Genomic DNA, 16,679 nt, shown 5'->3' on the forward strand with positions numbered 1-16,679 from the left:
TAAACCCTTATGTACTCAGATTTAACAGTTACCAAGAATTTACATCAGTTACTTCATATAATCCCGTTTCTCTTTTCTTTGCTAAAGCATTTAAAAGCTTTAAAATAGCTTAAAAACTTAAAGTTTCAGATAGCATGTCATTTTGCCCTTACATCCTTCAGTAAATATCTCCAGAAAATATGGTCATTTTCTTGTATAAACCATAATGCCACTATCATACCTAACAAAATAAACCATGATTCCTTGTTTTCACCCAATACCCAGGCAAAATCAAATTTCTCGGAAAGTCAAGAATGCCTTTGGACAGTAATTTTGTTCTAATTAGGATCCATGTGAAGTCTCCCCATCACGTCTGCTGTCTTTATTCTTTCAGTCTAGAGCGAGCAAGCTCCTCTCCTTTCTTTCCTCCTTTGCCCCATGTCATTGACTTGTTGTATAAATGGGATCAGGTGTCCTGTAGAGTATCTCAGCTTCTGATTTTTTTTGTTTGCTCCCTTTGGTGTCATTTAACTTGTTTCGCTGTACCCTAAGTGGAAACCTTTCCTCTTATTTTGAATGTAAGCCTGAGGGTCTCAGCTTGTTGGCTGTTAACATGCACCACATATTAGCACAGTGGAGAGAGCAGGATATGGCTTGTAATTGCAGTGGTGAAGACCCAAGAATGCATCTGCTAATTAGCAGCTACATGAGGGTTTGACATAAGGTCCTTGTTAAGCATTGTTGCATCTGCTGGAACTCACAAACTATAGAGAATCAGAGATCCCATATGAGAAGGCTGTGGAAATACTCATTGTGGTAAATTCCAACAGAATGAATCTCCAGACATTCTTTAAGTAACTGACATTTCAGCCTAAAAAGACACTGTCCAAGTTGAAGGCTCCCAAACTCCCTTCTGTTCGAAACAATTGTGTGATGGCAGTGGTTTCTCTGATGGAGTCAACTTCGGTTTCCCTCCATTTTCTTTCTAAATGATCCCTGGAGAAGAGAGGAGTTAAACAGACGTGAACTCTACCCTTGTATGACCTCCATAGGTAACAAACCAGGTGCCAGCATGTTTGACAGTTCCTTTCCTAAACTGAAGTTAATGAAAGTTGTGACAAAGGTTACTTTCTAGTGCTGGTAGGAGTTAGGAAATCTTTGGATCAGCAGAATAAGTATGATTCTTCTTGTTTTTGCTCTAGACAGAAAGCAGGTATATTGTAGTTGGACACAAACTTGCTTCCCGTTAGAGTGCTGAACAATTGCAGGACTCGTAGAGGTATGGGGCAAGGCTCTATGCTTTCTCATCCGGTGTTCGAAAATAAGCTGGTTGAACTATATAACTTTGAGTTTTGTGAAATTTTCTACAAAACAGCAAGAGCTGTGAAAGGGTTTGGCTAGAATATGGGAACTTTTTGTTTCACTGCCAGTTACGTGGGACAAGTAAAGGAATGACTCGTGGCCAGAAGACTTGAATCCCCAAGCTGCCGTGCTCGGCTGTGTGTGTGCCCAAGTGGGGCCGAGTGTGGGTTGCTGCCAGGGGGGCAGAAGAGGTAGCCCTTTGGCTTCTCATCCTAGGGTGGCTGTTCTGCCCATGAGAAAATATGGATGATTTCCGTGGACCCTGGAGGAATTTGTCACCTCTGATTCTGCTCACCGGCTGGAGTTGCAGTCCCAGGCTAGATGTCTTCATCCATGACTTCAGAAACCACATTCAGCTGTGCTTAGCTGTGATGATAATGTATACTAAGAACAAATGGACTTTTCTCTGCTGCTTGCAGCTGGCCATCTTTCTTTACCCCTGCGAGCATCATGAAAGATTTCTTTACATTCTTCATCTCCTCTCTATTTCTCCCCTAAAGTGTGGTTTGATGCTTCAAGAGGGAAGGCATGGAGGTAATACCACTGGGGTTCCCGGGGATAGAATTGCACCACACTCAGCTACTTGAGTGAGCATGGGGAGCCCTGATGCCATTCATTTGTAGACTCCTGCAGCACACACCTGCAAAGGACCTTCTGTGTCCCCCAGCAGGAGTGGGCACTTGATGTATGGGGCAGGTGGGAACAGATTCAGGTGGAGAACTGATCCAGGCTGTCTCCCAGCAGCTTCTCCAGGAGACTGCAATAGGAATGTCAGACAGAAGCCCAGAAGACTTTAGGGGGCATACGACCAAAGATGGCAGCAGGAGGTCTAGCAGGAGCTGAGCCCTGAGGGGAGAGACTGTAGAGGAAGGAGATGAAGCTGAAGTATGAATCTTGGGGACATTAATAAGAGTGTTTCTTCATGTTTCACTGTCGATGATTTTAAATGAAAGAAATCTGAATGAATCAGATGTTATTTCCCAGTTCAGTGTATTGGTTGCCTATAAGAGTATTTTCCTACCAGGAACAGTCATGTACACTTGTTTTAGAGTGCCTGTCACAACAGAGGCATTGAAGTGGTTACTTCCTTTTCTTAGGGATCAAGCACTTCGATTTCCACAAATTTGACCAATTTAGCCACTAAAGATTTAGCACCACACAGGGCAACTGGAGATCGCTCTGTCTAGATTTGCCTTGGAAACCAAAGGGATTAGGAGAAGGAAAGCACGGTGAATATATTAATCCTAAGAATTGAACAGAGCAAGAACCCTATTGCTCATGCACATGAAGTATCTCTACCCCACAGGCTCATCCCCTAAACTTTCTTTAGGAGGATCATATGCGCACATTACATCCCGCAGTTAGCTAGGGCTGGGCATGGCTAAGCTCTGTTTCTCTGTTTTCTTGTGTTCTAGCCCCAAACTCATCGAAATCTTTTCTGTCGTTCCTAGTGTTTCCAGTCTAGTCTTGTGCCTAGATTTACGCTCTTGGCTCCTAGAACCCAGAGAACTTTGTTTTTCCCTCTTATATGACCCTTAAGTCATTCTAACACATTAAGGGACTTTGTCTGTCAGATGGGAATACTTCTGAAGAAGTATCTTCAGTCTGCTTTAGCTTGGAGCTTCATAGTTCCTGTGTACTCCTAACCCTTTGGCTGAACTGAGGCGCTTAGTCTCCCGGGGAAGACAGGCTCTCTGCATTTATCAGCGAGGGAGGATTTTACTCCAGAGAACCACAGACTAGCCATATACTGGAATGCCCAACAATGACCTCATAAAGCAAGGGTTCCTTTTGTGGGCCCTGCCTGGTGGCCTGTCTGGATCTAGATGCGAAGGGAATCTCTAAGCAGAGATTTTCTTTTGTATGATTAAAGCAAAGAATAAAAATTGAAAATTTGGGGGGGCCAATGTCTCAACTATTTCGTTACCCAAAGGAGACCAGAGTCGTTTCAAGCTCGCTGTTGGATACCATATCAATACAATTCTATTTGAGATTCGGGAGCTTTCAGTAAATATTCTTTATTTCTATTGCTTGTTAAGAAATGTGTGAATGGGGCGCCTGGGTGGCTTAGTCGGTTAAGCGTCCGACTTTCGCTTGGGTCATGATCTCGCGGTTCGTGGGTTCGAGCCCCGCGTCGGGCTCTGTGCTGACTGCCAGCTCAGAGCCTGGAGCCTGTTTCAGAATCTGTGACTCCCTCTCTCTCTGACCCTCCCCTGCTCACGCTGTCTCTCTCTCTCTCTCTCTCCTAGAAATAAATAAAAACATTAAAAAAAAAAAAAAAAGAAATGTGTGAATGGCAGTTTGGAGGCAAGGTATCAGTGTTCTGTTAGCCTCTTCCCGTACACACTCTTCCACTGCCCGAAACAAAGTTCGTGCCCTTGAGAATCTGCCTTCTCTGGCTGGTGAGGTTGATGGAGGTTTAGCCAAACACTTTGCCTCTTTGGCCTTAATACCATGATTGGCTATTTAAGTCAACATTCAGTTGTGCTCTTATTTGATGCTTATACTGAACTTGACTCTGTTCTCCTTTTTTACTTTTTACCTTTTTGTTCTTTTTACTTTACTTTCATTAGCTACTGTGTTAGAAATTTTGAAGATTTTGGGGGGGGGGTAATAGACCTGATCTCCATCAGACAGTGAAAAATTATACATCTTGTTTTTATAGATTATAATAGTATATATATTCTGTATTTACTGTTAGGAGAGTATATTCATTTGTTACATATAATGGGAAAAAGGATACATACTCTTTGAGAAAGATTGCAAAGCACAGATAAATATAAATAACCAAGAAAAAGAATGACCTGTAAGCTCACTTTCCATAGGCAGATACTAGCGACATTTTGTCATGTTTCCTATTCAGTTTTTTCTACCCATTTTTGTACAGTTAATTCTGAGTAGAGAATTTTGTATCTTGTTTTTGTCTTTTGCTATACAGTGGATCATCAGCATTTTGTTCAAACCATCAAAAATGCATAGATATGCTTTAGTATCTATATAATATTTCATGAGATAGATATGCCATAGTGTACTTAACCACTCTTTTAAGTTAGACTTTTAAATTGTTTGCAAGTTCCCACTACTGTAAATAATGCTGGGATGCATGTGTTTGGCCAAAGTCACCTCATTCTAGATTGTATTCTTTTGGGGTAGGTAGGTGCCTTGGATCAGAGGCTACCTGCAGTGCTAAGGCTTTTCAGAGGAGCTGGCCAGTTTACTGCCAATTCCTCTTGGCAGTTTATGAGAATGCCTCATCACACTGTACTATTATCAGCATTAAATGCTGTTACGTTTAAGTCTTTGCTAACTTTATAAGCAAAAATAATGGTTTTACCTAATTTGCATCCCCCGGTTAGTAATGCTACTGAACATTCATTACCATTTGTATTTATTTCATAAATTGACTGTGTGTTTGCCTTTTTTTCCCCTCAAGTGTCCAGTTTTTTGTTTGTTTGTTTTTTACCATTAATTTGTGAATACTTGTCTGGATGATTATTTGATTATTACCAGATTTTCCTACTAGACTGACAAGATTGAGTTTTGTTCACCTTATATGCACAGTATCTGCTATATTGCATGTAGTACTCACTTGATAAACATGTGTTGAATGAGTAAATGTAGATGATGCTTTGTTTTGCTTGAGAAGGAGTGGTAACTCTTCCTGTCCCCATCCTCCCCCCCCCCCCCCCNGGTCTAAAGTGAAGGAACTAAGTGGCTGAGTGGGGACAGAACAATTTATGGATCATTATACATATTTTAGTGGTTATTCAGTTAGTGTTGTGTTGCAATTTTTAAATAATATTTAAGTAATCTCCACACCCAACCTGGGGCTCGAACTTATGACCCCAAGATCAAGAGTCAATGCTCTTCTGACTGAGCCAGCCAGGAGTCTCATGCTGTGTTGCAATGTGAAAGTATATTTAAATTTATATTCACAGAGGGGAGAGAGCAGACCCTCATCCCTACAAAAATGTGTAATGTTTGGGATCTAGTTCTGTTGTAAGATAATTGTACCTCTTATTCAACTTTTTGACAGAAGGAAAGATACTCAATGTCAGGCATTTGTGAAGAGACTTATAACGAGTCGTCTCTTTAAGATAATTATGATTAGTATCATCTCCCTGAATGCCTTTTTTGTGGTCTTGTGGACTGATTATACTACAAGATACAACTTATTCGCCCTTTATGAGGTAAGCAGACAAAAATGGATCTATTTTCTTCTGTTTCACGTGTTTTATTTGTGAAAATGTTGTAAGATATTTAAGGCATTTTGTTCAAGAAAATTTTCCATAGAAAAATTCTACAGGCTTAAAAAATCTACTCCAAAATGTGGGAAGATGGTGGCAACAGTAGCAGTGGTGACATTGTTTTTTAATCTCCCTGAATTTCCTCTTAAAATCGGAGCAATTTGAGAGCAGAAGTAAAAACCTATGGGCAGTCTTGAAATCCAAACTAGTTAAGAAGGTATCTTTACTAAGAGCCACGACTGCACAGTGTTAGCCTCTGAAGGAGAGGAAGCAGAGGGCACTCAATAAATATTCATTGGAGAGTATGATGGGCTGATGTGAGAACAACACTTGATGGTGGGAAGGGTATTGCTCAGTCTAGAACTGGCTTAGTGCAAGAGGTTCTTGATAGTTTCTGAAGGGTCTGGAACAGTCTGGACTTGTAAACTTTGAAGACTGACCAGCCAGGGCTCCCTTCAGGGAGAGCACTCTCCCACACCCTGCACACATAGGAGAAATATTGGGAGCGGAATAAAAACTGAACAGGATAGAGACCCAGAGATGAAGGAGGAAAAGATCCAGATAAAATTGGAGGAGGGAAACAGAACAAAGAAACCTTAAACCAAGCCACATCTTTAAAAAATATTTTAAAGTTTATTTTTTACTTGTTTTGAGAAAGAAGTAGACCGTGTGAGTGGTGGAGAAGCAGAGAGAGGGAGACTGAGAATCCCAAGCAGGCTCTGCACTGTCAGCACAGAGCCCACTGTGGGGCTCAAACCCATGGAATTGTGAGATCATGACCTGAAGCTACCACACCTTGAAACACAACACAAAAACAGAAGAGGGAGCTATGAAGTTAGAACCACACCTTCTAAAAGTTCAGGAAGGGGCACCTGGGTGGCTCAGTTGGTTAAGCATCTGACTTCGGATCAGGTCATGATCTCGCAGTTCATGGGTTTGAGCCCTGCATCGGGCTCTCTCTTGTCAGCACAGAGCCTGCTTTGGATCCTCTGTCTCCCTTTTTCTGCCTCTCCTCCACCTCGCACATGTGCTCTCTCTCTCTCAAAAATAAAGATTTTTAAAAAATAAAAGTTTTGGAAAACTAATATCATATAAGAGAGTATACTAGAAAGAGATTGAGATAAAATCCCACAGAGAATTATGAAATGAGAAAAGAGAATAAAGTGAAGCATAATACCCCTGTAGATACTGGAAGCCCACCACGAAGATATGTCCACAAAACAGATGAGAACTGGAGCATGTTATTTCAGACTGAGGTAGATGTTTAAGAAAATGATACGAGATAGGAAAGAACAGGCAAAGTGACAAAACTCAGGAAAGAATTAGAAATAAAAGTCATTTCAGAAATGAAGATTTAGGGCACCTGGGTGGCCTAGTTGGTTAAGTGTCAGACTTTTTTTTAAAAATAATTTTTAAAATGGTTATTCTTGAGAGAGAGAGGGAGCATGAATGGGGGAGGGGCAAGGAGAGAGGGGGAGACAGAATCCAAAGCAGGCTCCAGGCTCTCAGCTGTCAGCACAAAGCCTGATGTGGGGCTCAAACCCACAAAACACAAGTGTCAGACTCTTGATTTCAGTTCAGATCATGATATCACAGGTGTAAGATTGAGCCCGGCATTGGTCTGTATGCTGAGCATGGAGCCTGCTTGGGATTCTCCCTCCCTCTCTCTCTCTCTCTCTCTCTCTCTGTCCCTTCCCTGCTCTCTTTCTTGCTTGCGTGCTCTCTTTCAAAGGAAAAAAAGTTAAAGATGCAAGATTACTTGCAAGATGCAAGTAAGAGCGATTAAACACAACAGCTAATAGCTTAAGTGAAATATTAGATTAATGGAAGAGATTTGTAAAAATCCCTAAGAAATGAAGAAATAAAAAGGGTTCAAGAGAAAATGATGAATATTGAAAACAGGGGAAGAAAAGATCCAACATAAGGATGATAGGAGTCCCTGAATTTGAAACGAAATCAAAGGAACAGAACAAACATAAACCTATAATTTAGAAACGTTACCTGAAATAAAAGAATTGAAATTCTATACTGAAAGAGCACACACTGCTGAGACTGTGGATTGAGAACAACAAACACCAGGACTTTCTAGTAAAAGTACTGGACTCTAAAGGAAAGAGGTGCAGGACATTGTGAGCATCTCAATTTGGTAAGGAAAAGAAAATGTTTGACAGACTTTGTTCTGATAATGCTAAAGGAAAAAAAGAGTAACATATTTAAGATATTTGAGGGAAGAAAATGTGAACCAAGAATTCTACATGCAGTATAACTGACTTCCAAGTATCATCCACACAGAGAAATCGTAACTGATCATTAAAACACTTGGGTGATAGTGTTCCCTTGAGCCCTTCCTTTGAAATCTGGTGAAGAATAAGTTTCAGCCAACCAAAAGGACTAGAGATGCATCAACATTAGGATGTGGGTGAGCAGGGGTACCTGGGTGGCTCAGTTGATTAAGTGGCCGACTTTGGCTCAGGTCATGATCTCACAGTTCGTGGGTTCGAGCCCCATGTCGGGCTCTGTGCTGACAGCTCAGAGCCTGGAGCCTGCTTCAGATTCTCTATCTCCCTCTCTCTCTCACTGCCCCTCCCCTGCTCACGCTCTGTCTCTCTGTCTTTCAAAAATAAATAAACATTAAAAAATTTCTTAAAAAAAGGATGCAGATGAGCATTAAACATATAATTATTTGTAGAACTAATCATGATTGTGGGTTAACAAGAGAGATCCCAGCATATAATGAGTCTATCCTCTGACAGGGAAGATACACTATGACTAAGTGGGGGAGACTGGGGAGAGTTAATGCAAAACGTTTTAAAACCATTTTTAGAAGTCAGCTTAGTGGGGGCGCCTGGGTGGCTCAGTCGGTTAAGCGCCCAACTTTGGCTCAGGTCACGATTTCATGTTCGTGGATTCGAGCCCCATGTCAGGCTCTGTGCTGACAGCTCAGAGCCTGGAGGCTGCTTCAGATTCTGTGTCTGCTCTCTCTTTGCCCCTCCCCTGCTTGTGCTCTGTCTCTCTCTCAAAAATAAACACTAAAAAAATTAAAATAAAAAATGTTTATAATAAAAAAGAAGTATCCCAGTTAATAAAAAGAAATGACAGAATTAGAATATCACTATTTTCAGCTCCCAGGGAAGTAATGGATCTAGGCCATGAGCATCAGTGGCTGCTACTGTCATAAAAGGAGAGACAGCCACGCTTTATATGCCTGGTGTGAAAGAACAGAACATACAATCTTGCCAAAGAGATGAAACCTGACTCTGACCAAGCCTTTGGATCCAGCTGCACATTTCCGGGAAACAGAGGACAGAGGAGAATGCTAAGCTACACCATGAGTGTGCGGTCAGCAAAATCCTGACTGGCAAATTCTACCAGTCAGACTGCCTGGGTTCATCAACAAATAAAGTATAAGGAAAGAAAGAAAAGGAATGGAAGACTTAAAAGATATATCAAATTTTTAAAAAAGTTAAATTTGAAGTATTAGTTCCAGGGATATATATATGGGTTCCTGTCTTTAGAGAAATGTAAGAAGGTGATTACTATGCAAATCAGGATAGCGGTTAGTTTGGGGTAAAGGGAGGAAGTTATAACTGGGATGGGGCTCCCTGAGTGTCTTTTGGGATAGCTGGCAAACAAGGTTCTACTTGTGACCTGGGTGGTAGTTACAAGGGTGTTTGTTCTGTAACCATCCATTAGGCTTTATATCTGTGTGCTTCTACAAGTATGTTTTGTTGTGTAATAGATTGGCTGAAAATGTACTCTATCTTCATTTATGGTAAGAGATTTTTTTTCTTGGTGGTAAAAAGGTTCAGCATCAACATAATGTGTCAGAGGTCGTGGAGGTGGTCGAATACCCTAATCAGTGCCTGAAAGTTGAGAGTCAGAGTCCATTTGGCACCACTTCTGTGAACCTGGTGGCATGGTGGTGCCTCCTCCCCCAACATTCCAGGGTTTGGTCTTGGACTGTAGAACATCGTGTTAGGTAGAGGACTTGATACGGGTCAGAGGAAGAGCTGAGTTGAGCCTTCTGAATCCTTTGATGGCCCTCCAGAGGCCATATGGGTCACAAAACATAACTCCTTTAGGACCATGGTTTGCAAGCCTGGGGTATATTCTATGCTGTGGGAGGGATACAAGTTTCAGTGTTCTACAAGCTGGAGCTGTCGACAAGTTACTTAACCTTTATTTTTTTTTCTTTTTCTTTAATGTTTTATTTATTTCTGAGAAAGAGATAGAGTGAGCAGGGGAGGATCAGAGAGAGAGGGAGATACAGAATCCGACTACAGACTCCAGGCTCTGAGCTAGCTGTCAGCACAGAGCCCGACATGGGGCTCGAACCCATGAACGTGAGATCATGACCTGAGCCAAAGTCGGACACTTAACCGACTGAACCACCCAGGTGACCCTGCAAGTTACTTAACCTTTAAATCATTCAGCTTCAACATTTGTAAAGTGATGTTCTTAATATACCAGGGTGGCTGTGAGGTCATTGGAAATAGCATGTATTAAAGTCCTTGGTTAGCTATGAAACTCTGAAATTATTACCATTTTGGAGGATCTCGATGAAGGTATCAGGAAGGTGCTGAGAAGGCCCTGATCTGTCACCTCTAAAATCTTGAGACTCTGTGTAAGCAGGAAATGAAGGCTAAGGCAGAGATGTGAACTGCTGGGCATTAAATGTATGCCCCAGGAGTCAAAGCCCCTTGGCAAAGGCTGGGAGGCATAGTGGCTGCAGGCATTTATGGAATCTCTGTCCATTCATTAGCACACAATTAAGCTGGCTGAGCAGAGACTTTGACTAGACATCACAAAGAATACAGACTTTACACAAGTACTTCTGGAAGGTCCCTTAAAAAAAAAAAAGGATGGCAACAATAATAAAACTGTAGGGAGAGGGGAGGATCTGATTTCCAGGGTTCCAGTATTATATAATTTAAAATGTCTATTTTCCAACAACAACAAAAAATTGTGAAACATTCAAAGAAGCCAGAATGTATGGCCCCGACACACAAGCAAAAAAAAAGTACAGTCAATAGAAACTGTCCCTGAGGAAGCCCATCTCTTGGACTTACTAGGCAAGAAGTTTTAAATCAGCTATTATAAATATGTTAAGGGGTGTCTGCCTGGCTCAGTCAGTATAGCACAGGGCTCTTGATCTTGGGGTCATGAGTTTGAGCCTCACGTTGGGTGCAGGGATTAGTTAAGTAAATCAAATGTTATAAATATGTTCAAAGAACTAAAGACAAACCCTATCTAAAGAACTAAAGGAAAACATGAGAGGAATGTCTCACCAAATAGAGAATATGAATAGAGAGATAGAAATTATTAGAAAGAACCAAATAGAAATTCTGTAGTTGAAAAGAACACGATTGAACTGAAACAATCACTAGAGGAATTCAATAGCAGATTTGATCTAGTGGAGACTTTCCTCCAAGAATAAAAAAGCAGGTCAATTGAGATTCTCCATTGTGAGGAACAGAAAGAAACATGAAGGAATAGAAATGAGCAGAGACCTGTGGAACACCACCAAAAACAAGGCATCCCAGAGGAGAAGAGAGAAAGGGCAGAAAAAATAGGTGAAGAATAATGGCCAAAAACTCCCCCAAATTTGATGAAAAACGTTAATCTCCACTTCCAAAAAGATCAGTGAACTCCAATAAGGATAGACTCAAAGAGTGACCTAGACACATCATGAACAAACTGTTGAAAGACAGAGAACTTGAAAGTACCAATGGAGAAGTGATTCATCACAAACAAAGGATCCTCAGTGAAATTAATAGCTGATTTTTTTTTATCAGAAACTACAGTGGCCATAAAGCAGTGGGATGTTGTATTCAAAGTGCTGAAAAAAAAAAAGACTCAACTAAGAATTATTTTTGAAGGAAAATTTTAAAAAAATTTTATAGTTTTTATTTATTTTTGAAACAGAGAGAGACAGAGCATGAGTGGGGGAGGGGCAGAGAGAGAGGGAGACACAGAATCTGAAACAGGCTCCAGGCTCTGAGCTGCCTGCACAGAACCTGATGCAGGGCTCAAACCCACACACCGCGAGATCATGACCTGAGCCAAAGTCAGATGCTTAACCGACTGAGCCACCCAGGCGCCCCTCAACTAAGAATTCTATATCCAGAAAAACCATCCTTCAAAAATGAATGAGATTAGTGACTTCAGTGAAAATAGCAGAGTAAGTCACTCCACATGTCCATATGTCCACAGAAGTACCTGAAAGGGGGACAACACATTTTCAGAATTCTGGACAGTAGTCAGAAGTTTCTAGCAACTGAGTGAACACTGAATCAAGAAAGAGTCAACTTTTTAAAAGAGAAGAAGACTTTGCAACATTCTTATTTGCCCTTGACCCACCTGCTTCTCAACATGCTGATGGTGCTGAAGATGGAAGCCTGAGTTCTCCCTGTGGGGCACTGGTCTCAACTCCACAAGCAGCAGAGCAGACCTTGTTCTTAAAGAACTGTGTTTGTCTCTTTTGACCTCAGTGCTGCCTGAAGGACTAATACAAGGCTATTGTCTTTGTCTTGCCTAACTTGGCACTTTTTCAGGGCCAAAAGACAACTCTCCAGAGGGCTTTTCTCAAAAACATTGAAAGACGGATGATGCACTGCTATCTGCGGAAAAACAAAAACAAAAACAAAAAACAGTTCATGTAAACAAAGGACATGGCGAAATCCAGAAAAGAGGGACTTTGGAAAATGAAGATATTGACAAATTCCCATGTATATGGAAGGGTTTAGAAAGCCATAAATGCCCAGGGCAGGACACACACTTAGAAAAGACCTGAGAAGATCCCAAGCTTTTCACCTTTGGCTGATCTCTATGATCAATGCAAGTAGGAAATGAAGGCTAAGGTAGAGTTGAAAATGGCTTGGCTAAACATTGAAGGAGCCTTCCAACACAGAGCAAGGCTACAAAGACTGGGAGGGGTGTGTCTTTTTATTTCCCCTCCCCCCTCTCTTTTCTTTCTTCTCTTTCCTTCCTTCCCTCCCTTTTCTTCTTTCCTCCCTCCCTCTTGCTCTCTTTCCTTCCCTCTCTTTCCTTCCTTTAAAATTTTAATGTTTATTTATTTTTGAGAGAGAGAGAGAGGAGAGAAAGAACATGAGAGGGTGAGGGGCAGAGAGAGAGGGAAACACAGAATCTAAAGCAGGCTCCAGGCTCTGAGCTGTCAGCGCAGAGCCCAACATGGGGCTCAAACCTACAAACTGTGATATCATGACCTGAACTGAAGTTGGACACTTAACAGACTGAGCCACCCAGGAGCCCCATTCCTTCCTTCCCTCCTTCCCTCTTTCCTTCCTTCCTTTCTCTCTCTGTCTTTCTTTCTTCCTTCTCTCCCTCCCTTCCCTTTCCTTCCTCCCTTCCTCCCTTCCTCCCTTCCTTCCTTCCTTCCTTCCTTCCTCTCTCTCTCCCTCTTTCCGTCTCTCCCTCTTTTTGTTTTCTTTCTTTCCTTCTTTCTCTCTCTGTCTAGCTCTCTCTCTTTTCTCTCTCCTTCCATTTCTTCTGTTTGATTGAGGTATTTAAGAAAATCTCTATTTCTTTTTTCTTTTTATTAGTATATGTATTTTTTAATCTTGTAATGTTTTTTATTTTAATTTTTGAGAGAGAGAGAAAGAGACAGAGTGTAAGCAGGAGGAGGGCAGAGAGAGATGGAGACACAATCCAAAGCAGGCTCACGGCTGTGAGCTGTCAGCACAGAGCCTGATGCAGGGCTCAAACTCAAAAACTGCAAGGTCATGACCTGAGCCGAAGTTGGGATGCCCAACCAACTGAGCCACCAAGGCACCCCAGAAAATCTCTCTTTAAACACTAGCTAAAGGAAGAGACTTCAAAGACCAACATATGACAATACAGTATTGTTTTAAGATTTTATTTTATTTTATTTTTTATTCTTTATTTTTGAGAGAGACAGAGTGTGAGTGGGGGAGGGTCAGAGAGAGAGGGAGACACAGAATCTGAAATAGGCTCCAGGCTCTGAGCACAGAGCCTGACATGGGGCTTGAACACACAAACTGGGAGATCATGACCTGAGCTGAAGTTGGACACTTAACCAACTGAGCCATGTAGGAGCCCCTTAAGATTTTATTTTTAAGTAATCTCTCCACCCAACATGGGGCTTGTACCTCCAATCCTGACATTAAGAGTTGCATGCTATACCAACTGAGCCAGCCAGGCACCCTAGAGAATACAGTTTTACCAAAACTATTTAGAAAGTCCACTAAACAAATAACTACTACCCACAGAAAGTAACAAAAACAGATTCTGAGAGGGAAGAATCTGATTTTTAGAGTTACTAAATTGTAATATTTAAAATGTCTAGTTTCAAAAAATATTAAACATGCAAATAGGTATGGCTTTTATTTATTTATTTTCATTTACTTTTAAATTTATTGTCAAATTAGCTAACATACACAGTGTATACAGTGTAGTCTTGACTTTGGGAGTAGATTCCTGTGACTCGTCACTTACATACAACACCCAGTGCTCATCCCAACAAGTGCCCTCCTCAATGCCCATCACCCATTTTCCCTGCTCTCCCATTCCCACCCCCATCAACCCTGAGTTTGTTCTATGTATTTAGGTATCTCTTTTGGTTTGCCTCTCTCTTATTTTTCTTTCCCTTCCCCTCTGGTCTTCTGTTAAATTTCTCAAATTCCACGTATGAGTGAAAACATACATCTGTCTTTTTCTGACTGACTTATTTCACTTGGCATAATACTCTTCAGTTCCATTCATGTTAAGTAGGTATAGCTTTTATACCAGGGAAATGAATAGAAACTGTCCCTGAGAAATCACAGACACTGGAATTACTAGACAAAGACTTCAGTAAGTCCACTGTGTAAAATATGCCCAGGGTGCTAAAAGAAACCAGGGGAAAAGAGCTAAAGGTTACCAGGAGAACAATGTCTCAAGAAAGAGAGAATATCAATAAAGAGATAGAAATTATAAAAAGGAACCAGGCAAATTCTGGAGTTGAAAAGTACAATAACTGAAAATTCACTGGAGAGTTCCAGGGCAGATGTGAGCAGGCAGAAGAAATAATCACTGAACTTGAAGACAAATCTATTGAACTTAGTCTGAGGAGCAGAAAGAATAAAGAATGAAGATAAATGAACAGAGTCTGAGAGACTTGTGGGATACTATCATACATATCAACATACATATATTGAGAGTTCCAGAAGGAGAAGAAAGAGAGACAGAAAATTTGAAAAAAATAATAGCCAAAAACTTCTCACATTTGATAAAGGATATACACATCCAAGAATCTCTATAAACTCCCAGGACAAACACAAAGAATTCCACACTGAGACACATAATTGAGCTCTCAAAAACCAAGCACAAAGAGAATCTTGAAAGCATCAAGAGAGAAGCAGTTTATCACATATAAGGAATTCTCAATAATATTAGCAGCTGATGTCTCCTCAGAAACTGGAGGACAGAAGGAAATGACACGACAGATTTAAAGTACTGAGAGAAAAATATTGTTGACCAAGAATTCAATATCCAGCAAACCTGTCTTTCGAAAAATGAAAGAGAAATTAAGACATTTCCAGATACATAAGAGCTTGTAGAATTTCTTCTACAAGAAATGCTAAAGATTGCCCTGGGGCACCTGGGTGGCTCCCTCAGTTGAGCATCTGACTTTGGCTCAGATCATGATTTCACAGTTCATGAGTTCGAGCCCCACATTGGGCTGCTCAGTGTGATATCACTGCTGTCAGCGTGGAGCCCACTTTGGATCTTCTGTCCCAGTCTGCCTCCCCCTTGCTCACATTCTCTCAAAAATAAACATTTAAAAAAAGTTATTAAAAAAGAAGTGCCAAAGATAGTTCTTTACATGGAAATGAAACTAGACAGTAGCTTGAAGCCATTGATAGAAGTAACTACATAGGTAAATATAAAGGTCAGTATTATTGTATTTTTAGTTTGTAACTATATGTGTGTATATATATGTATGTATATATGTGTGTATGTATATATATGATTTAAAATATAAATGCATAAAACAGTTATAGTAAATGGGTGCACAATGTATAAAAACATATTTGTGGGGAGCCTTGGTAGCTCATTTGGTTAAGCTTCTGACTTCAGGTCAGGTCATGATCTCATGGCTCATGAGTTCAAGCCCTGTGTCAGGCTCCATGCTGACAGATCAGAGCCTAAAGCCTGCTTCAGATTCTGTGTTTCCCTCCCTCTCTCTCTGCTCTTCCCCCACTCACACTCTGTCTCTCTTTCTCTCAAAAATAATAAACATTACAAAAATTTAAAAAGTGTATTTTGTAGCAACAAAAACAAAAGGGGGAGGAATGGAGCTTTAAGGAAACACAGTTATATACTATTGAAGCTAAGATTGTCTTAACTAAAAATAGATTGTTACAAGTTTAAGAGCTTAATTTAATCGTGAGAGTAACCACCAAGAAAATAATTTTAAAAATGTACAGAATAAGAAATGTGCAAGGAATCAAAGTGGTAAACTACAAAAAAAAAAAAAAAAAAAAAAGCACCAAAGAAAGCAGTACTGGAGGAATTAAGGAACAAAAAAGTGTGACATATATAAAACAAATAGAATGGCAGAGGTATTTTTTCTTTCTCAGTAATTACTTTAAATGCAGAGGAGTTTAGCTTTCCAATTAGGACAGAATGATTTTTTTAAAATCCAAATATATGCTGTCTACCAAAGGTTTAGTTGAGACCCAAAGATACAAATAGGTTGAAAGTAGGGGTGCTGGGTAGCTCAGTTGGTTAAGCATCCAACTTCAGCTCAGGTCATGATATCACAGTCCCCTAGTTCGAGCCCTGCATCATGCTCTGTGTAGACAGCTCAGAGCCTGGAGCCTGCTTCAGATTCTGTGTTTCCCTCTCTTTCTCTGCCCCTCCCAGACTCATGCTCTGTCTCTCTCAAAAATAAATAAACGTTAAAAAAAAAACCAAATAAGTTGAAAGTAAAAGAATGAGGAAAGATATCCCATGCAAGTATAAATGAAAAGAGAGCTGGGTTGTCTGTACCAGAATCAGATAAAATAGTAAGACAGAAATTGTTACAAGAAACAACATTATGTATTGACAAAAGGGTCAATTAATCAA

General features: G+C 40.6%; 1 protein-coding gene across 4 annotated transcripts in view; it reads left to right on the forward strand.

Annotated features, from left to right (window-relative positions):
• The first annotated feature begins 2,950 nt into the window (after window positions 1-2,950).
• CATSPER3 (cation channel sperm associated 3) overlaps window positions 2,951-16,679 on the forward strand; it is a 28,266-nt gene continuing 14,537 nt past the window's right edge. For 2 of the 4 annotated variants that reach the window (XM_077768660.1, XM_077768664.1), the window contains exons 1-2: window positions 2,951-3,348; window positions 5,378-5,531. In XM_077768660.1, coding sequence (XP_077624786.1) covers window positions 3,248-3,348; window positions 5,378-5,531 — 255 coding nt within the window. In that variant the 5' untranslated portion in view covers window positions 2,951-3,247. Of the gene's footprint in view, window positions 3,349-3,609; window positions 3,744-5,377; window positions 5,532-16,679 lie in introns of those variants that run through there. The other 2 variants (XM_077768661.1, XM_077768662.1) reach the window with 2 other exon arrangements.

The sequence above is a fragment of the Crocuta crocuta genome, unplaced genomic scaffold (assembly GCF_008692635.1).
Source record: "Crocuta crocuta isolate KB4526 unplaced genomic scaffold, BGI_CrCroc_1.0 scaffold64, whole genome shotgun sequence".
Taxonomy (NCBI): domain Eukaryota; kingdom Metazoa; phylum Chordata; class Mammalia; order Carnivora; family Hyaenidae; genus Crocuta; species Crocuta crocuta.